The following is a 23,036-nucleotide window of genomic DNA, read 5'->3' as shown; positions in this document are numbered from 1 at the left end:
CAGTAGTGTCTGACTGTATAATCCCATTTGGGATTTTCTTGGCAAAGATACTAGACTGGTTTGCCATTTCCTTCTCCAATTTATTTTACTGAAGAGGAAACTGAAGCAATGACTTGCCCAGGTTCACATAGCTAGTAACTAATTGTCAACGGCCAGATATGAACTCAGGAAGATGAATCTTTTTGATACTGAAGCCTGGTTCTCTATCCACTGCATCACCTTCCTGCCCCTATTTAGTAATAGAAAACGAATTAAGCATACACAGAGAAGGCTGATTCAAATTTCAAATTACAGTGGATTTTTTTTTCAGAATTAAGTCTGGTCTATGCCACTTTACAAAATCATCGAATGTTTCCACATCTAAATGTCTCATAACCATAACCCTACTACGTAATATTGTGTACTATTTTGGAAACTAAGCAACAAATAAATAATACTTGTATTTTTCACATTGAACTGCATTATAAAAGTGTCAGGGAAGATATAGGTTTTTCAAGGAAATGGAGTAGCTTTTATATGAGGATAGATCAAATAAAAAATTAGTACTCATCAAGGCCAAGAAGAAATAGGCTAAAATCAACAAGGTTATACCTAGAAGGAAACAAGTACATATCAACTGAATTGTGTCCTGGCCTCAATCCTTCCAAGTATTAAGGCTGTGGGTAAGACCTTTAACCTTGCCGAATCTAGTTTTCTCATTTATAAAATGAGCATGACATTATTTATACTGACTACATTAAAGTATTGTGAAAAATGCCTTGTAAAGTTATATTAGGTATTATTACTAGAGTATAAATTGAAGGGATTAATAACCAGAATGGACAATTTTAAGATAATTTCAAGGACATACCAGTTTACAGATGTGTAAATCATGACTGTATCTTCTTCTATATTTGATTCACTTACCCCTTCATCCTGATCATGCCATGTCAACCCCCAGTTTTGGATTACTCCCAATATCCTCCTCCTTGGGTCCTTTTCCCCTGTTGCTGAATAGGACTGGAGAAAATCACAAAACTATGATGATTGAGTTCATCACAAATTCAGATTGTATAATCTCAAATGGTCCCCACTGAAACGATTAAATTATTTATACTTTCATAATAAATTCATTATTCCACTTACCATAGCATTTGTTTCACCCCTTTTCATCCATCCTCAAGTCTCTCAAAACACTATCTCTGCCTACCCTCTCAGCTAAGGGTCTTACCTCATATTTCACTGGGGGAAAAAAGAGGCTATTTGCTAAGAGGTCCCTCTTTATGTCTCTTGATCTCAGATTTCTCAGACATCATCCTCAATATCTCCACTTTGATTCCTGTCTCAGAAGGAAGACATGACACTTCTCCTTGACAAAGCAAATCACTTTGAATGTACCCTTGATCTCATCCCCTTCTGTAATCTCTAGCAAATCACCCCTACTATCATCTCTACTCTTTCTCCAATCATGAGTCCCTCACTTGGCCAATTCTCCTTTATCCTAAAAAATCTTCACTTGATCCAACCATTCCTGCTAATTGCATTTATTGCTTTCCTACCCTTCATACATCATTTTACAGACAAGAAAATTGTCCCAAGTAGATTGTCCATACTCACACTGCTAGTCAGTGCCAAAAGCTGGATCAGAACCCAAATGTTCCTGACTTCAAATCCAGTACTAAAGTTTTAGCTAAAAATAAGGATGCTTCATAGATATTCACTTGAAGAGTCAGGCAAAGGATTTGGCAGACTTGGATTTATCATCTGTCCAAAGGAAAGAAGAAACAACATTTTGTAAGATGGTTTTGCATTATGATACCTGTGATGAGCATAAACAAAAAGACTACAACAAATATAATTGTAGATTATATACTGCCACCTGTGACAGAGCATGAGCATGCTGAGAAATTCTCCAAAGAGTTAGGTGTCTTCAAATGAAAACAATATTTACATTAATACTCATTGACCGTAGTACAAAGGTGAGCCTAAGGAAGGACTGCAAATAACATATTCCAAAAATATGAATAAAGATAAAGAAATGAAAGGGGAAGGGGCAGCTAGGTGGCTCAGTGGATTGAGAGTCAGACCTAGAGATGGGAGGTTCTGGGTTCAGATCTGGCCTCAGATACTTCTCAGCTCTGTGACCCTGGGCAAGTCACTTAGCCCTCATTGCCTGGCCCTTACCACTCTTCTGCCTTGGAGCCAATACACAGTATTGACTCCAAGACAGAAGGTAAGGGTTTAAATAAATTTAAAAGAAATGAAAGGGGATAAGGTATTTAAAGTACAAAGAAATCTCAATTCTATATGTTGCGAATTTTTTTCCCCAAAAAAGACTGGAAAGATTATTCATGCTAAGCACCAAACACCATTGCAAAAAGAAATTGACTGTGTCTTTTAAAACAGGAAATGCAGTCAGTTACTGGAATGAGTAATTTTTGAATCAATTGTCTGAACATGTAGCCTATCTCCTTGTTAGGACAAAGAGTAAAGCACCGTGTTAGAGAAAAGAATTAAAATGAGATATGATGTAAACTAAAATAGCATGGTCCTGACCTAGTTTAATAAACTGCTGGTGGGAAAACAAAAGCAAAAATGGGAAATGGATAAAGTAATAGGCAACTATCACTGTAGCGCACGGAAATTTAATTGACATCAAAACAGTCACCATGGGAAAGCTAAAAGCGCCTAGAAACGTTATCTAGAAAAAAATGTAATTTCTTTACCAAATTAAAAGCTATGTCAGCAAAAGGCAACAACAGTTTAAAATACAAATTTGTTAGTCAAGTCTTGCAAAGAAGGAAGGTGAAAATTGTGAGCAATGTTATTCAAGTTACAACTTCTGACACATTACTGGCTGTGTAATCATGGGCAAATCACAGCAATCCCTTAGTGCTCTAGGCAACTCCATAAGACTGTGGATTGCCAAGAAGGTACCAGTCAGTAGAGATCAAGGGAGTTTCCCCACTGGAGAGTTTTCCGTACCAGTGAAATCACAGGTGCCCATATCCTTACCCAACCCATTCTTTGAAAAACAAAGAGAAGTGAAGGTAAAAAGCAACTTCAAAGCATGGTTAAGTGACCCAATTAAATCTAGACACCTGAAGGGAATCTAAGGGTTGAAACTGAAAGGAACATTATAAAAAGAAGAATATTAGAGAAGACCTGTCACAATTTTTGTAGCAAACTCTTTTCAAGGACAGTAGAGCAGCCACATTGAGATTCTACCACATGAGGCAGTGTGGTGTATATATAAAAGGAGTGCAGGGACTGTGATCAGATGACCTAGGTTCGAAGCCCACTCTGACACTACCTTTGAGACCTCAGACAAGTCATTTAAACTTCAGTGCCTCAATTTCCTCATTTGTAACAAATCAACCAATAATTATTTATTAAGTACCTACTAAGTTCCAGGCCTTTTGGTAGGCTCTAGGGATATAAATACAATGAATGAAAAAAAGAAAGACTATTTACAAGGACCATACCTTATAAAAGGAGAATACACATGTAAGTCTATGTAAAAGAAAAATAAATATGACAAATAGAAGTTAATATGTATCTGGGAATATAAGGTGATTTGAGAAGGAAGACACTAGCAGTTGGGGGATCAGGGAAGTCTTCATGCTGAAAGAATAGCTTAAGCATCAAATTGAAGGAAGTGAGGGATTCCATGGGACACAGGTGAAGAGGAAGTATATTCTAGACACCGGAGAAAGGCCATACATAGCAAAAACAAAGAGATGGGAGATGGGATATTATATGGGAGGAACAGAGAAAAGACAAGTTTGTCTGGATTGACAAATGCCAGAGAAAGAGTAATAGAAAATGAAATAGAATACAAATAATAATAATGTAATAATAACAAAAATATAATAAAAAATAAAAAGATAAAAGGGAAAGATAGACTTGGACAAAGTTGAAAAGGGATTTAAGTACTAATGAGAGAGTTAGCATTTTATCCTAACAGCAATCAGGAAACCACTAGAAATGACTGTATTTGGGAGAGACATAATCGGATTTGTACTCAAGGAAAATTGCTATGGCTGCAATGTTGAGGATGAATTGGAGTGTGGAGAAATGTGAGGTGATTAAAAGACCATTACAAAGAGGTTAGAAAAGGATTTGTAAAATAAAGGGATTGGACTTGATGGTTTCTAAAAGCCCTTCTTGGGCAGTTAAGTGGCACAGTAGGTAGAAGGGGCTGGAGTCAGGAAGAATAATCTTTCTGAATTCAAATCTGGCTTCAGATACTAATTATGTGACCCTGGAAAAGTCACTTAACTCTTCCTCAGTTTCCTCATATATAAAATGATCTGGAGAAGGCACTGGCAAACCACTCCAGTATCTTTGCCAAGAAAACTCCAAATGGGTCATGAAGAGCTGAACGTGATTGAAACAACTGAACAAAAACACAGTATCTTCCAACTTTCAGTGTGTCTCAGGGTATTTGTCTCCTCCTTTTCTCCAATGATACCTTACCTTTCCCCAAATGCTTAGGTGTCCTAGAGCAGAAAGTCAAGGTGACATTTCAGGCTCAGGCTTGCCTCTTTGCATTTGGTGCTTCAAGCTTACATCTTCAGAGTATTTTTTCCTGGTAGAAGAACAGATTGTCATATTGGCCATCACACTACTATGGCAGGGGAGAACCCACCTCCTCCTCCTAACTACTACTGTCCTACAGAAATATCTCTCATTCTTTGTGGTGTGGGACTTTGGGAAGTGGACTTTTTCTGAGGGTTTTTTGAAAAGTTTTTGTTGAAGCTAGGAAACCCCAGTTTGCTTGTTCACCTAAGGTTGGGAGCTTGGGATTTACAGTTAGAAGACAGAGCCACCATGTTTTTTATTTTGACACATGTGAATACTAAAAAGTAAAAGCCAGGAACTGCTTTTAATTTAGGTAGCCTTCTTTTAATAAAGGCCAAGTGATTTTTAAGTGTTCTCTTCTCGATCTTAACATCCCAGGGGGCTAGTGACCAGTACTATTTATCCCTACTTTTAGAGAACAGATGAAAAGCATCATTCTTTGCTTATATGTGGAGTTGCTAATATAAGCTAATATAAGCATAATTCCCCTGAATATGAGAGAGAGAGAGAGAGAGAGGGAGAGAGAGAATTTGCTAGCCATTTGGTCCTAGAAAATGTCTCTAAGTTAATGCCCCTCATTCAATGCTCAGTAAATTATTTCTTTACTGCTCTCTTCTGCATTATACAGTGGAGCTAATGGATTTAATTTAGTAAAAAAGTCAAATGATAAAAATTTCATTCTTCCTGATGCTATAATAAGGATACTGACCAAGTTGTTTCTTATATCTAGAAAGGGTTAACTGAGGAGAAATAGGATAACACTCTGGATAAACAACACTAGATATATTCTAATTTTGAAGTGTTGAAGCAAAATCCCATCTCTACCTTGAAATTTCCCTAGTTTGAATGTGAGATAATGAATCCCACTTCATCCCAATGATAAACAATTAACTACATAGTACACACATTTATCATTCCTGAATTTGTCACCATTAGGCAACGTCTCTCTTTATATAATCTCTGTGTACTTCTATGACTATTTTGTTTGTCTTTGGCATTACTATTGTATGGCTTTTATGGCAAATACCTCTAACATCTGCATTACATCTCTTTAACTTCGTTTAGACAGCATTCACCAACAGCCAAGTCAATTTAGGTAAAATTTATTTTTAATAGTTGAGGAAACATTTTACAGGACTGAGGCTTAGGAAGTCTGTCAACGGGTTACACAAAATGTCTCTTTTCTTAAATCCAGTGAAAATAACATATTAATCACTTAGGTGCAGTCATACCTAGAAATTCTCTCTTATTTCCTTATGGTCCCATTATCCACCAGAAAAGAGAACTTGAAGGACAACATGATTCTGAAGTGTTGAGTTTTGTTTTTTTCATTTTTTACTTTGTGCTTCCAATTATTTCTTTTCTTCTTTGAACTTCCAATTTCCAGTATCTATAATGTGTTAGGAGGCATTCCTTCCATCAAAAAGCAAACGTAAGTGTGAGGATTTGCTAGTTGTGAAAGAGTTTCAACACTAGGGTTTTGCTTCTGGCTTGAGGCTTATGAGGTAGGTGTTATGACAGACTTCTGATAGCAAGCAGTACTGTTAATCGGGTCTCCACCCACAGTTGACCTCACCTGTGCTAATTGTGTCCCTAAAGGCAAGGGGAAATTTAGCCATTCTGCAGAGAAAAAAAAAAAAGATGTGCCAGATTCACTTGCAAATTAAGGTATGATTTGAATACAGCTCAAGAATTAAAAATCCTTCCTGGCTGTTTTCTGTCAGCATTATACCCTTAATCCTATTTATTTTATATTTTGTATATATATTTTATAGGCATGCTGCTTTACCCTAGAAAAGGTAAATACTTTGAGATTAGGAGCCATTTTGCTTTGTCTATATATCTACACATAGCATAGGGCCTGATATAAAGGAGATGTTCATTGATTAATTGATTATTGGGAGAAATGTGATGTAAGCATTTTCTTCCTTACTTCCTTTCCTCTTTGTTTGTTTGTTTCCTTACTTTGCATCTTAGAATCGATACTGTATGTTGGTTCCAAGGCAGAAGAGCAGTAAGAGCTAGGCAGTGGGGGTTAAGTTACTTGCCCAGGGTCACACAGTTGGAAGTGTCTGAGGACAGATTTGAACCCAGAACCTCACATTTCTAGGCCTGGCTCTCAATCCACCAAGCTTCCCCCAAGGCAAGGAAGTACATGAGTACAATAATTGTATATTTGGCCCAAAAAGTTCCTAAATTACAGAGAGCAAGAATGGAAAAACCAACAAAAAGAGGAGACTACATAGGGGATTTTTTAAAAAATTGGAATTGTTGGAGTATATGAGATCAGCTAGGTAGCACAATAGATAGGGTGCTAATGACTCGAGTCAAGAAGACTTGAGTTCAACTCTGGCCTGTGTGACCCTGAAACTTGTTTGCCTCAATTTCCTAATCTATAAAATGAGCTGGAGTAGGAAATGGCAAAGCACTTCAGTATTTTTGCCAAAAAAAAAAAACACAAAAAACCCCTCAAAAGAGGTCATGAAGAGTTGGACATGACAACAATTAAAAAAATATAGGAATCCCCTTCTCAAATGTTAGCATGGAGACCCATAATTTTAATCTTCAGTACCTGAGCTGCATTTAAAATTTAATTCCTTTTTAATTAAAAAATAAAATTTAAATTAATTAAAGCTTAACTATAGTTATGACCCTTCTCATACCAAGAATACAATCTGTAAGACTTTTATTACTCTGGAAATTTCATGATTACATGGAAAATCAGTGCAATAAGTTCACAAAAGATCATTTTATACCAAGGGATGTTGCCTCTTTTCTCCCTTTCCCCCCTTAATGAGGTGTCAATGTGGTTTGAGTCAGGGTGGTTTGAGACTTGAACTCAACATCTAGTGCTGTAAACGTCATCCCTTCCAGAAAGCCACTCAGTAGCTGTCAATGTGGTAAAATCTAATTATAAATTTGTTGAGTATGCTCAGGCATCTTGCACCATGTGGGAGAGGAAGAATTCCTAGGAATTTTAAAGCAAGAATGATATACCTTAGTTTCTCTAGGAGTCTCAGCTAACTGATATTATTACCCTTTCAGGTTAACATGTTTGTGGAAGGATTCCATGATGCCATTCTTCTCTATGGTCTGGCTTTACATGAAGTTCTGAGGGCTGGCTATAGCAAGAAGGATGGAGGAAAAATCATTCAACAGACTAGGAACAGAACATTTGAAGGTATGAATTCATTAATTTTTTTTTTTTAAGAGGGAACAGCTAGTTGGCTTTGTGGATTGAGAGCCAGGCTCAGTGTTCGGAGGTCTTGGATTCAGATTGGACCTCAAATACTTCCTAGTTGTGTGACCTTGGGCAAGTCACCTAACCCCCATTGCCTTAGTTCTTACCCCTCTTCTGTCTTGGAACCAAGACACAGTATTGATTCTCAGATGGAAGGTAAGGTTTATTTTTTTAAAGGAGCATTCAGAATGGAAATGCAGAAAATGAGATCTAATCCCACATTATTATTATTATTGGATCTTTGACTTTGGGCAAGTAATCTAAATTTTTGTCTCATTTTACTCATTTTAAAATGAGAATAATTACAGACTCACAGTCTACTTCATAGTGTTATTGCAAAAATCATTGAGTTATTTGAACAAATGCTACATAATGAAAGATGTTATTTTTAATATTATTTACTAGACTAGAGGTTTATTCTTTGGGGGAAAAATTGTGACTCCAAGTCCAGTTCATATTAATACAGACAGATCATCACAAAGAATTTTACTTGAGAAGAAATCCATCAGGATTATTGGTCAAGGATTTCTTCTAATCTTCTTTGTTATCACGGAGTAAAGTCAACTTTTTATATCTCTTACTATTCCATTTCTGTGGCCAGAAAAAAGAGGCAAATGCCACTTCTTGTCTATAAGATGATTATTTTAATGTAAATTAGGTTAGTGTATTCTGCCATTCATTTTAGGACTCCAAGATACTTTAGAAAGTCATGTTTTGTTTTGTTTTTAAATTAAAGTGGAATGAGGAGAGTTGCCCTAAGGTATAATATAGGGTTCAGGGTTGGGATGGGGGGTACACAACAAGGGACATCATTTAATATTGATTTTTACAAAAGCATGCAAGTTTCATATGAAAATCTCACTTATCATGGTGCAAAGGTATTTAGTTTATTTCAGCTCATGTGGCAGCAAAAACTCAAAACCTTAATTGAATAAAGCAATACAGTACAGTGGAGAGAACACAAGATATAGGGTGAAATCCTGACTTTATTATTTATTACCTGCATGATGTTGGTCATATTAGATCATCTATTTAGACCTTAGTTTCCTCATCTGTAAAATGAAAGAGTAATACTAGATGATATCTCATTCTAAATCTTTGGATATGCCATCATTTTAATTTCTTTTCTGGATTGTAAAAATATCTTGCCCCAGTTCTACTTCTAGAATTCTGTACAGAATGTATAAAACAATATAGATAGCTTTTCAAAAATAATTATTAGGTAATATTCTTTTGTAAACTCATTGGTGTTATTAATCAACATTAATGAATCTCATGTCCCTTCTATCTCTTTGAAAATCGTATATGAAGTCCTCCTTTTTGATTCACATGGTATTGGGTTTTGAGAGTAACATAGAAGATGAGAGACAGAGTAGTTAGGGAACTTGGAATCAGGAAAAATCCAGGTTTGAAACCTAGCATTGACTCTTCCTATTTGTTGAATCAAGAATCAAGGCAAGCCACGCAACCTCTATAAGCTTCAGTTTCCTAATTAATAAAATGAGGAGGACATAATACACTACCTCCCTCGTGCTAGTTATAAGGAAAGTGCTTTGTAAAACTGTGCTATGGGTATGTGAGTTATTAGTATCCATTTAGCAAATTTCCATTTACTTTTTATCTTTAAAATTAGAAGTCTTGAAAATATTCTCTAAGATAAGTTTACTTTAATTTTTCTATATTCATCTGTATGCATTTTAAATTAATTTATTAGTTTGATACTTTTACTTTTTAACTTGATACTTTTAACACTTTTTTAACACTTCTACATTTTTGTCTCTATATACAATTGGATTCCAAAGTCTGGGATTCCAAAGTCTGACGACTGATTTGTTGATGATTTTTAAAGATCTCACATTTAAATTGTTATTTCTTATTCTAGTGTGCCTATGTGTATCATGAAAGCCAATGAAATATGGAAGGAAGTGAAAGGATGTCCCTTTGATAACAGAAAGGAATTAATTTAGAAGTTCATGCATAATAGCCCCCAGTATAGTGAATCATAACGCAGACAACTGTTTCATTCAGGTTCTCAGAAATATGGTTTTGGACAAATAATTAGGATGTCATCTTAAAAAATAAGCTACATATAAATCTAAATATAAAAACAGATGTTATTGACATTCTCTACATTTCTCCATGTATCCCTTCTGTTTCTCCCAGAAAACTATCCTTATAAATAACAACAACAAACACTTAATGAAAAAAAGGAAAAAAAATCAGCAAAGCCAATCAACCCATTGAAAAACATCTGATGCTACATGCAATATTACGTACTCTTGGACCCTTATTTCTTCAAAGGAATATAAATAAAAGCTTTCTTTTAACAATGATCTACTTAGGGTATATGCCTAAAAATGGAAACACTGAGTCAATGAGTATACACATTTTAGTTATTTAATTTGTATTATTCCAATTGCTTTACAGCTTTGCTAACAGTACACAGACTTTTATTATCTTTCGTTAACAATTTATTGGGTATGAGGTGAAACTTAAGTATTGTTTTAGGTGAACATTTTTCTTAACTCTTACCTTCTGTTAGAATTGATGCAAAATATTGGTTCCAAGGCAAAAGAGCGATAGAGTAGGCAATAGAGGTTAAGTGATTTGCTCAGGATCACATGGCTAGGAAGTGTCTGAGGCCAGATTTAAACCCTGGACGTCTCCAGGTTGCCCCAAGTGAATATTCTTTTTAAACTTCCTGCAAAGTTTTTGCTTTGCATAGTTTTGGTGAGAAAAGCAACAAGTCAAGTCAGTAAACATTCTTCACTCACTATGTGCCAGGTACTCTTCTTAAAGCTAAGGATATAAAGAAAGACAAAAAAAAATCAGTCTCCATCCTTATGTTGCATTGAGGGATGTAATATGTGTAAGTTAGAAGACAGACAAACACATGTATGCATGTATGTATATACACATAGGCTTAATTGGAGGTCATCTCAAGGAGAAACATTAGCAATAACTTGAGAAGGGGGTATGAATTGGCATCTTGCAAAAGGTAGGATTTAAACTGAATCTTAACAGAAGCTAAGGGAGACAGGAGGCGAGATAGAGAGCATTCTGGGTATGAAAGATAATGAAAAACCATGGAGCAGGAGGAGCTAGGTAGCACAGGGAATAGAGTGCCAGATCTGAAGTTAGGAGGAACTGGATTTAAATCTCACCTCAGACACTTCCTAGCTGTGTGACCCTGGGCAAGTCATTTAACTTTAATTGCCTAGTCCTTACTACTTGCCTGTCTTGGAACTACTGCTAAGAAAAAAGGAGAGAGAGAGAGAGAGAGAGAGAGAGAGAGAGAGAGAGAGAGAGAGAGAGAGAGAGAGAGAGAGAGAGAGACCCACCGACTGACCCATGGAATGTGAATTTGGAGGAACAGCAAAGAAGTCACTGTCATTGGATTGAAGAGCAAAAAGATTATAGAAGTAGGAAGTATAACAAAATTGTCAGATTAGGAAGGGTCAGGGAGTGAAGTATTTTAAAAACCAAACAGAGGGTTTTAGATTTAATTCTGAAATTAGTAGAGTGCCTCATAGATTGTTAAATTGGGCAATAATATGGTCAAATCTGCACATTAGAAGACCTGCACTTTTGACATCTGAATGGAGGATAGATTGAAACAGAGAGGGATTTGAGTCAGGAAGACCTAGCAATAGGCTAAAATAATGAACCAGGCATGAGATGAGCAAGACCTGTGCCAGAGAGAAGAGATTGAGAAGGTTGAAATCCCATTTGGCAACAGGTCCAAAATTTGGGTTTAGTGCAAGTGAGGAGTTGAACCATAAAGTTCCATTGAAATGTTAATATTTTTCAGCCTCAAGAATATGTCCTCTCACTCATGTTCCCTGGATGGTAGAAGGTAGCTCCTCTATCATTTCGTCTTTGAGAGTTTTAGCTTCTCAAGAATTAATCATCCTGTAACCAATGTGGTGATGAGTTTCTTTGAATTTAACTGAGCTAATCTTTGGACAACATATAGTTTGTTGCTGGACCCATACTTGAAGCCTTTCTAGTTTGGTAGAACCTGCCTAGCCTTTAATGAGGCATTAGAACAATAGAATTTTAGAGTAGAGAACTGTTATGGAAACAATGTCAAACTCTTTAGATTTGGTATAAAAAATTGTTCAGATCCTGACTTCGACACTTAGGACCATGAGGCTTAATTTTCTCATTTGTAAAATGAGGATAATAATTCTTCATTAGAACTTATTTTGTAGAATTGTTAAAGCATAAATTCCTTTTGAATTTTAATACTACATAAAACTAAATTATTCTTATTTGCCCACTGATGTGCTATATTTTTTATTTCCTTTATGCAAGATATATAGTTTAAAACATATTTGATCATTTTTTTTCTTTATTTAGAAGATAGAGCTTGAATTTTTTAGGCCTTCTGAATGTTACCTACTGTAAATGTTATTATCCTTATCTCCCCAACCAATACACAGAAATCCTAATCTTTTTTTATTTCCTTGTCTTTGTTCTGAGTTGCACCATCAACTAGAGGAGTCATCTGCAGATCAATTATAAGGAACAGATTGAATTGGAAATGATCAATTAAGTCATTCTGCAGTAGCTCATCCATATTTCACTTTTTCCTCAGTGAAACTTCTAGGCTGAATCGACTGTACTTAGATTATTTTTATTAGACCATACTGGTAAATTCAAGCTGAAAATAGATACCCAGAACACACAAACTTGATGTTCTGGATATAAAAATGATATACATGTGTTTAAAATTTTATGAAAACATGTATGGTGTGTTTATATACACACACAAAATATATTTATTCTTCAAAACAGCAATAGTTTCATTATAGGTATCTTTCTCTAAAGATGTCAGTCCTTTTGCCAATAAGTCAACCAGTAAGTATTTGTTAAGGGTCTACTATGTTGCAAAAACCACGTTAGGCATGAGGATACAAGTACAAATAATAAAACAATTCCAACTTGTAATAACCTTATATCCTAATAGGGAATATATTATGTACCCATAAAAATAAATGTAGCAGAAATATAAAGTTAATAAATCAAACTATATACAGAGTAATTAAATACAGAGTGCTTTATAAAGGTGAGCACTAGTGGTTAGAGGAATCATTGAATTGTTTTTTAGGCAAATACATTTTCTCAGATGGCAAATCCTCAACTGATTAGTCTGTATACATTTAACTAGTATGGCCTATAGGCAATAGATATGCCATGTATCATACGGACATACTGCTTTAGCTAGGTGGGCTCTGCAGGACTTTGTACCCTGCTAGCATTCCTTCATAAAAATGATCTTATAGTGAGGAATTGGAAAATTCACGAGGGGGTTTTAGATATAATTTATATATTTTAATATATTTTACATATAAATATAATTTATAAATTCTAAAAGCATGATATAATATAAAATAATTTGTATTTATATGTACATATATAGATAGAGAAATATATGCATATAACCCCCTCAAGTATTTTCCAGTTCCAATTCCAACAATATAATATATTTTCTACATATGCATATACTATGGACATATACACATACATATACATACATACATACATACATACATACATATGTATGTAGAAGCAGCATCATGTAGATAGAGTACTGAGTTTGATTTAAATCCCACATCTGACACTAACTCCGTGATCCTGGGCAAGTCACTTAACCTCTGTATGTCTTAAGCAACTCCCAAGGACTTAGCTAGCAATTTGTGTTCACAGAGGGAATTCCTTTACACTGATGAATATACACCTTATTGTATTTACAGGTGTGGACATGCAAATAACATACATGTATAAATACTTTTGGTCTTCATATATTCCATATATAACCTTGAGAAAACCTAAGACTCCCACTTATTTGATATGAAAATAGAAATAATGATAATTTCTGGCTTCCCAGTTCACAAGAAAACATGTCCTATGAAGATCAGATAATAAGGTATTCTCAAATTTAGATTAAATGATTTTCTCTAATGTAAGCAACAGATGTCTTGTTTTACATGATGAACAGGGAAATATGTGTCACATGATAATATATATGCAACTTATGTCACATTGCCTTCCTTCTTGAGGAGGGGAGAAGAGTGCTAGGGAAGGAAAAAAAGAATGAGACAGGTTTGGGGGCATAGTTTATGTGAGAATTTGTTTCTCTTGGATAAGCATATTTATTATAATTTATTACATATTTGTAACAAATCATACATAGTATATTATTGTTACATTACACATTATATCATGTTATATATTTTTAAAGAATAAATGATGTGAATACATAAAAAAGGTGGATCCTCTACCAAATTTTATTTCCGGCAAGGAGCATATTTTGAAAAAGATACTTTACTTTTGAATGATTTGCATTATAAGTATTGAACTGAGTTTTTTTTTAATACTCATTCAATAAAATAGTATTTTTTTCTGTAAATAATGGATTAGCAGAGGTTAGGAGAATTGAGCTCTAGCTCTGGCACTGCCATTAAATAGTTCTGTGACCTTGAAAGCCACCTGACTCTTCTGAACCTCAGTTTCCACATTAACGAAATGAGGGGATTGGTCAAGAATCACATATCTGAGTCATAAGTGAACTCAAACATCATATAGTTCAGTCCATACCTGAGTAAGAATCATGTCTAAAAGATCCTAGCCAAGGAGCTCTCTATTTTACACAAGAATTTCTGTTTGAGTCTTCACAATTTCATTCTTGCAAATTTTTCAGTCCTCTTAGACCACCTTCTGCAAAATATTAGATTTTTAGATCCTTTCCACCCTTTCTATGAACATTTTGATATCTGTTCTCTCAAAATCCAGAGTTCATGCCAAATTCTGCATGACTCTCCTGTTCTCTTTGACAAACTATGATGGAGTGGTCCCTTGCTTTCAAGGTTCCTATTGCTTTTATCTCAGTAACCAATTCTTACAGCCCCAGTTCCCAAATAACAGTTTTCCTTATGATTTCTTCTGCTCTTTGAAGGATAATGTGATTAATAGGACAAATTAAAAATTTATCAGCTGCTCTACTTTTTTTTCAACCCTTACCTTCCATCTTAGAATCAATATTGTGTACTGGCTCCAAGACAAAAGAGTGGTGAGGACTAAGCAATGGGATTAAGTAACTTGCCCAGGGTTACATAGCTAGGAAGTGTCTGAGGTCAAATTTGAACCCAGGACCTCCCATCTCTAGGGCTGGTTTTCTCACTGAGCCACCCAGCTGCCCTCTAGCTGCTCTACTTTGGACTCATGTGACCCAGCAGACCACGTCTAGTCCTTCCATATGACGACTCTTCAAATACTTGAAGACAACTGTCATCCCTGCCCCCTTCTCTTCATGTCTTCCCTTTTTCAAGCTAAATGTCCCTATGTGGTAACTAATCCTCATATGACATAGTTTCCAGTTCTCTCACCATTCTGGTCACCCTTCTTGGATATGCTCCCATTTGTTGAGTCCTTACTAAAGTGTGACGCTTAAAAGTGAACATATACTCCAGATGTGTTTTGACCAGGGCAGAGTAAAACATCATCCTATTCATTCTGAACATTTTGTCCCTCTTAAATCATGCTTGGGTCACATTAGTTCTTTTAGCTACCATTTCACACTTTTCATCCATACCAAGTTTAGAGTCTCTGAGAAGCTCCAAGGGTTTGTCCCCACATATAATGCTCTTTAGCTATGCATTTACCATTCTGAATTTGTGAGTTTTGTTTTAACTCAAGTGAAATGCTTTTAATTTTTCTATCATCAATTTTACCATATAACATTTATCCTTTTGCTCCAGCCTGAGATCAAGGTCTTTATTGATTCTGATTTTGTCATCAAACATATTAGCTGTCCCTCCCAACTTCACATCATCTGTAAATTTGAACATGTTATTTATAAAACAGGTGATCAGAAGAGGGCCAAAGAGAAAGCCTTATAGCACCTAAAGATGTCTCTATAGAGTGATATTGATCAAACTTGACTCTCTTTTGGTTCCAAATTCTATATATGTAAGTATATAGAATAAGCATAAAGAGAAAAAAATAGAAAGTAGTTTAATTAAACAAGGTAATTCATTAAGGGAGGCACTATCAGCAAAGGCCCCATGTAGAAAGGATTGCTTAAGCTACAACTTCAAGGAGGCAGTTAGGTGAAAGGAAGAGGGAGAACTACATTCTAGACATGGAAAATGGCTGGTGTAAAGGCACAGATATGGGCGCTGGTATGTTGTATGTGAGAAATCAGAGATGGCCAATTTGGATGGATCACAGAGGGAGAGAGGGAAGCAGAGGAATGATGGTTTCTTGTTGTCCTTCATACTCAAGAGGATCAAAATGGCATCACTATGTCATGGCTAAAATACAGTGTGCTTGACTATGACTGCTCAGACCAGTATAAGTTCAGATGGCTCTATCACAGGTTGGGCATAAATAGTTATATAAACATTTGAGATGGAGATGTTTCTAAATTTGGGCATCTCACATTTCCTTTGAGATACTGCAATTTTGCTTTGCTCATAGAGCACAGTTGCTTTTTTGATGCAGGCAAAACATGCTGGATGTTCCTGTGCTGGTGTCTCCCATGGCTCACATTGATACCAGTGTTTGAGAGACCATTAAAGAATCCTTGTATCACTTCTTCTGACCTCTATGTGAGCACTTGCCTTGTGTGATGGGCCAGGTTATGTAGGGACTTGAAAGTTAAGCACATCCTACAGGCAATAGGAAGTCACTGCAGTTTATTGAGTGATATGGTCAAATTTGTGCTTAAGATTACTTTGACGACAAAGTGGAGGCTGAAATCAAATGTTGAGACTTGAACAAGGGAGATCAGTTTGAAGGTTAGTACAATAATCGAGGCTAGAGAAGATGAGGGACTAAACTAAGGTGGTAACTAATTATGCTAACACAGAAAAGGAGTTGAATGTGAGAGAAGTTTGGAAGAGAGGATGGTTTTGAGGAAAAGGTATCAAGTTTTGTTTCGGACTTGTTGAATTGATGATGTCTAATACTTCCATTTTGGAATGTCTAATTGATAATTGATAATGTGGATTTAAAACTTTGTGGAGATAATGGGGCTGGATATTTGCATATGTGAGTCATTGGTATAAATTTGATAAAGAAACCCTTTGTATCTTTTTTATCAATCTTATAAGGGCAGCTAGGTGGCATAGTGGATAGAATGTCAGGCCAGAAATCAGAACATCTTCCTGAGCTCAAAATTTGGCCTCAGACATTTACTATCTGTGTGTCCTTGGACAAATCACTTAACCCTCTTTGCCTCCAGTCCTCATCTGTAAAATGAGATGGAGAAGGAATGGCAAAACATTCCAGTATCGTTGCCAAGAAAACCCCAAATGGGGTCACAAAGAATTGAACATGACTGAAACCACTGAACAACAATGAATAAATCTCAAACTCTTCTTTCATTTTCCTAAGTTTGATCTGAGTTTTAGTATTCTTGGCATTCTTTCAGATTTATGCTTCTCTTCATTATTCATCCTCAATTATTTGACTTAGCTTCTTTCTGCTTTAAAAATATATTTAGCAAACACATTCCTTGACAATCCCCTCTCTTACTTGCAAGAATGTCAAGAATGATAAAACCCAGATCAAACTGATATTACATATGAATACTAAGGCCATGACAAAAAAGTTATTTTTAAAGCTATGTGGGTAGCAAGAAGAAAACTCATTACTTTCCTCCCCCAAACAACCCTTCTTTTGAACTTCCTTATTTTTTTTTTGGAAGATGCTGCCATTCTTCCAGGCTGCAGGGTTTATAAATTCAGTGTTATCTTTGATTCCTAACTTTCTTTGGATCCATACATCCATCCAATGAGCTGCCAAATTTTACTTACTCCATCTCTTCCACTAGCTATTATTCTGTCTTTCTCCTCCCTTTCATGACTAAATTCCTTGAGAAGTCCATCTACATAGTGGCTTCCCTTCCTCTCCCTGCCATCTGGCTTTTAACGTCATTCACCTGATACTGGCCTCTCCAAAGTTATCAATGATCCCTTAACTGCTAAATCTAGTAGCCTTTTCTGATTCCTCATCCTTCTTGACTTGTTCAGCTTTTGATTCTGTCAAACTCCCTCTTCTTTATACTCTCTTCTGTCTTTGTGACAGTGCTCTCTCTTGGTCCTCCTACCTGCCTGACTGCTTCTTCTCTATCTCCTTTTCTGTACCTTATCTCATCCATGCCCAATAACTATGGATGTCCCCTGAAGTCCTGGACTTTCTTCTCCTCCACCTCTATACTATTTCACTTGATGGTCCCATCAACTCCCATGGATTCATCTGCCTCTTAGAGTTGTTCTGAGGATCAAATAGAATAATATTTGTAAGATATTTTAACAAAGTATTTGGTGTATAGTAGGTGCTATGCAAATGCTATGAATATTATTATTAATTGTTGATCAATTGTCATGTCTGTGCAGAAGTCTCATTTCTGTTTATCCAGCTCTAAATTCTCCCCTTACCTCTATCTCCTTTTCAAAGTTTCCCTGTTACTATAGAGGATATGACCATTCTCACAGGCACCTAGGCTCAAGACATAAATATCATTTTCAAGTCCTTATTCTCTTTTTCTGCCCCCCCCATATCCAATCTATTTCCAAGGCTAGTTAATTTTACTTTCATAATATCTCTCTTATCTGCTCCCTTCATCCCCTCTGACACTGACAGTGCCCTGATGCAGGCCTTTATCACATCACTCCTAGACTATTGCAGTAACCTGCTGGTTGACATCCTTGCCTCAAATATACCCCTATTGTACTCTGATTTCCACTCATCTGCCAAATGAATTTTCCTAAAACATGTTTCACCATATCGCCCCCACTGTCTATTCAATAAACTCCAACTATTCCCTATCACCCCTAATATCAATTATAAAATACTCTGCTTGGCATTCAAAGCCCTTCACAACCTGTTCTTCTTCTACCGTTTTGGTCTTCTTACACCTTACTCCCTCACATACTCTACCATCCAGTGATACGAGACACTTCCTCTATGGATCCCTAGTATTTTTACTAACAGTGCCTGGAATACTCTTCCCCCCTCTCTGCAACCTGCCTTCCCTGACTTTCTTCAAGGTCCCAGCTAAAATCTCATCTTTTCTGATCCCCCTTAATGCTAATACATTTCCTTTATTGATTATCTCCATTTATCCTCTATTTGTCTTTTTTGTACATAATTGTATTCACATGTTTTGACCATTAGACTGTATAGCCCTTGAGAATAGATACCATCTTCTACCTTTCTTTGTATCACCAGTCCTTATTACAGTGCCTGGCACCTAGTTTTGCTCAGTTATTTTGGTTGTGTTTGACACTTTGTGACCCCATTTAGGGTTTTCTTGACAAAGATCTTTGAATGTTTTACCATTTCCTTCTCTAGCTCATTTTACAGATGAAGAAACTGAGGCACATAGTGTTAAATGACTTGCCCAGGGTCACACAATTAGTATGTGTCTGGGGTCATATTTGAACGTAAAAAGTTGAACTTCCTGACTTCAATCTCAGTAGTACTCTATCCAGTGGGCCACCTAGATGCCCTGGCACATAATAATCACTTAATAAGTGCTTATTGACTGACTGACATTGCCTCATAGATAAGTTTTCCAATATGTTTTATTTGTGTGTATAATATATGCATATTCATGACACATGTATTTATATACAAACACACATATGTATATAGACATGTAGAAAATACATTTTCATATATACATGTCTATATTTATAATAAGTACACATAAATATATAATTAACAACAAATTATATGACATATTAATTTATATTTAATGATATCTGGAATTATACCCTATATATTAAAATATGGTAAATGTATTTATTCTGTACTCTGAGAAACCATCTTATGTTGATACAACTTCTGTGGGACACATTCCCTCCAACTAGTAAACAATTACTAGTTTGTCTGGTTATATTTCAGTCTCTTGACAGTTTTTTTTAGGAGCAAGAACAGTGAGATGTTACATTGCTATCAAAGAGGTCTTGAAATAGCACGGTCCTGAATCAAGGGCTTAAACAAGTTATCTCCTGGGGCTCCCTTTTCACACCGGTATTATGGTCCAGGATACAGTAGCAGAATGTGATGAAGTAGTGATGGTCATTTCTGTAATTCAGACTAAAGACTCAACTTATATGTGCCTAAGCATGGAAATGAGGCCAAAGTTAAATTTTTGGTTTGAGTCTATTTGTCATTATGCTTTGCTAACATTTTTTGAGTTTCCTCTTGCACATCTATGTGAAGCATTTATGAAGGTACATGAGGAATGCCAGGGAGGCTGTGTGAAAAGAGTTTCTGTGAAAAGATATTCTGGATCTTCTCAGTGACCAATATGACATCAAGAGCAAAAAAAACAAAAACAAAAACAAAAAAAACAGCAAAAAAGGGCTATCATTTGGTAAATTTGGATTATAGAGCAAAGAACATCTATGACAGATTTCATATAGCTGTTATTAAAAGGGCTAGGAAAAAAGTTGAATTTCATCTTTATTTGAAGGGTCAGAGTAAAGAAGAACTAGAAATGCAGCTGGATTCTTGAGAGATATTTCACCTCAGGCAAATAAGAATGAAAGACAATGTTACTTATGTTGTGATCTTGATAGATCTCACCTTTTGTACAATAAACTCATGTGAATTCTCAATTCTCTAATCTGCAACACTGTAAGTTTTCACCTAGTGGTCTCATCTGCTTTCTTGGCAAATCATTTAGAAGTGTGGCCCAGGGTAACTGATGCTTCTTTATGGTGTATGCATCTCTAAAGGAATGTAGCACGTTTGTCAGTGTGGAAACTGCACCTGAACTTTGGTTGACATTTTGAATGGAAAAAAAAAAAAACATCATTGAGGATAGAGAATACATTTTTGACTGCTAGGATAATTATCATTTCAAAATCCTAAGGGCATGAATTGAGGTGAGGGTCCAGAAACCTTCAGTGATTACTTATTAAGTACCAAATTAATTACAAACTCCTTAACTTGACTTTAGACACCAATCTACATTTCCAAGACTTATCTTCCACTTCCCTCCTTTAGATGTTCTTTGGTTCAACTAAATTGGACTACTCATTGCTCCTTATATATGTCCTGTACTTGCTTGCTTCTTTGGGGAAATCCTACCAAGTCTTTGAGACCCAGTTCAGATGTCATTTCTTTTCTGAAACTCTCTAATTCTCCCAACTCTAGTGGGAAAAGGTATTTTTTTAGAAAGAAAAAGTGATAGGAAAGGTGGGTTTTTTTTTGTCTTTTGAACCCTACATTAATGTTTGGACATTTCTTTTGCATTGACCACATTCAAACTTTTTAGAGCACTTGAATACTTACACTGTCTCCAGATGAGTCAGTATAGGTTAGTGGCTACAGAGCTGACCTTGAAGCCAGAAAGACTTGGCCACGTCATTTGACTTTTCAGTGACATTAGACATCTAAAACTACAAGATGAAGATAAAGTCCCAACCTGAATTGGAAGAGGGAGTTTCCTATTGTTATATCTCCTATACCAATGAAATCATAGAGCTATTAATATTATCTGAATGACTAGGACATATCATCTTTGAGGACAAGGAACTTAATTTTAATCATCTTGGCATTTTATACAATGCACAGTGTCTTGAACATATCACTTACTTAATAAATACTTTTAAATGAATGAAATAATATCAAAATTATATCTCATAAAATTTAATCAAACCATAAGTCCCAATTCACTGTGGCTCATTTAGTAAAGAGTGATGAGGTATATCAGGAGTTGCAGAAATACTGGCTTTCTTCTTTGTCTTTGTATTGATACTAGCTTCAAAGAATCTGATATAATTTTCCAATTTTATCAGTTACTCTTTTCAATTCACTCTCAACACAAGATCTATGAATGTAGATCAGCTTTTCAGTCATAACAGTTTTAAAACAAGATTCTCAGTTGTCACTCTTCAGTTCTAGAGTAATTATTCTCCCACCCTTCAATGTATTCTCAAATTACATTCACATTTATTTTTCTTTTTCAATAAAAAAGTTAAGAATTCAGGAATGTAGACATAGATGAAATTATAATTTCTTTACAAATGCCAACAAAAACACCTAGCAGGCTGATGAGAATTTCTGTGGTATTGGTTTGTTCTACTATGAAAAAATCTGCCCATTCATTTTCATGTTTTCTTAGGAAGAGAAATATTTTAAGTAACTGACTTCTAGATCTTGGTATGTCATCTCCAGGTATTGCAGGACAGGTATCCATTGATGCCAATGGAGACAGATATGGTGATTTCTCTGTGATTGCAATGACTGATACAGAAGCAGGTACCCAAGAGGTAAGCATGTGAGTCTTGTTGAGTCTTGTGTAATTCCAAACATACTTAATTAACTTCTTTCTGTTTGAGGAAATAAGTACTCCACAACAACTAACAAATACAAGACCTTCTGGCTGGATTACTATTTTGTCACACAACTATTTTATCCCAGATTATCAAGAGTCAGGCCTTGGTCCTTATTTGTAAGAAATTTTGCTAGACGAGAAGTATTATGAAGCCATGCTTTTTTCTGCCCTCTAAACTTTGAGGACTTCATCAGCAAAAACATAGAGGTGCACCAAAAGACAAACTGATTGGATAAATAGTTATCATTTGAGTTGATACTCATGTTGGGAATCATATGAGTCCATAATATGACTTGAAGTGGAGTTGCAGAAGGCAGGAAGCATGCCTGAAGAAAGGGAGCATGTAGATTTCCCAAGTATATTCCCATTTAATAGAAAAAGTGAAGAAACTGTGAGAGTAAGGAGTTGAAAGAAAAAGAGTAGAGGTCTATAGCCTCCTAACCTTTCCCAGCTGAGAAAGTCTAATTTGTGATTTTTTTGTGGGTTGAAGTATCAAAATCAGAAAAATGCCTGAACAGCGATTTGCATGGCTGAGAAGTAGGTCATTTCAGTTTAAGGCTGAAATCAATCTGACATTCAGAGATAAAACTATCCATTTCTTCAGGGATCAAATATGCCATGAGAGACAGGTCAGGCTGGGCATGGGGGTACACATAGTGTAGGAGACTCCAAAAATCATAGCTACAAGAAAAGCTACAAAAAAAAGATACCAGAGGAGTTGTCATGGAATCTAGGCAGGGGACCTTCTATATAAAGAAGTCTTTTTGGCTGTACTTGGCTTCAACACACTCTATGGAATCCTTTATTTTGAATTTGAAATGGTCAATCTCCTATTCCTGATGAGTAATAATACTATAAAATGCCAGATCT

General features: G+C 35.7%; 1 protein-coding gene across 4 annotated transcripts in view; it reads left to right on the top strand.

The window, feature by feature from the left end:
* Nucleotides 1–23,036, top strand: part of NPR3 (natriuretic peptide receptor 3) — a 74,895-nt gene that overhangs the window by 38,653 nt on the left and 13,206 nt on the right. For all 4 annotated transcript variants that reach the window (XM_016431625.2, XM_007487498.3, XM_007487497.3 and 1 more), the window contains 2 exons: nt 7,609–7,744; nt 22,007–22,101. In XM_016431625.2, the coding sequence (XP_016287111.2) occupies nt 7,609–7,744; nt 22,007–22,101 (231 nt within the window). The remainder of the gene's footprint in view (nt 1–7,608; nt 7,745–22,006; nt 22,102–23,036) is intronic.

The sequence above is a fragment of the Monodelphis domestica genome, chromosome 3 (genome assembly GCF_027887165.1).
Source record: "Monodelphis domestica isolate mMonDom1 chromosome 3, mMonDom1.pri, whole genome shotgun sequence".
Classification (NCBI taxonomy): domain Eukaryota; kingdom Metazoa; phylum Chordata; class Mammalia; order Didelphimorphia; family Didelphidae; genus Monodelphis; species Monodelphis domestica.
This window is presented reverse-complemented; position numbering and strand designations above follow the sequence as displayed.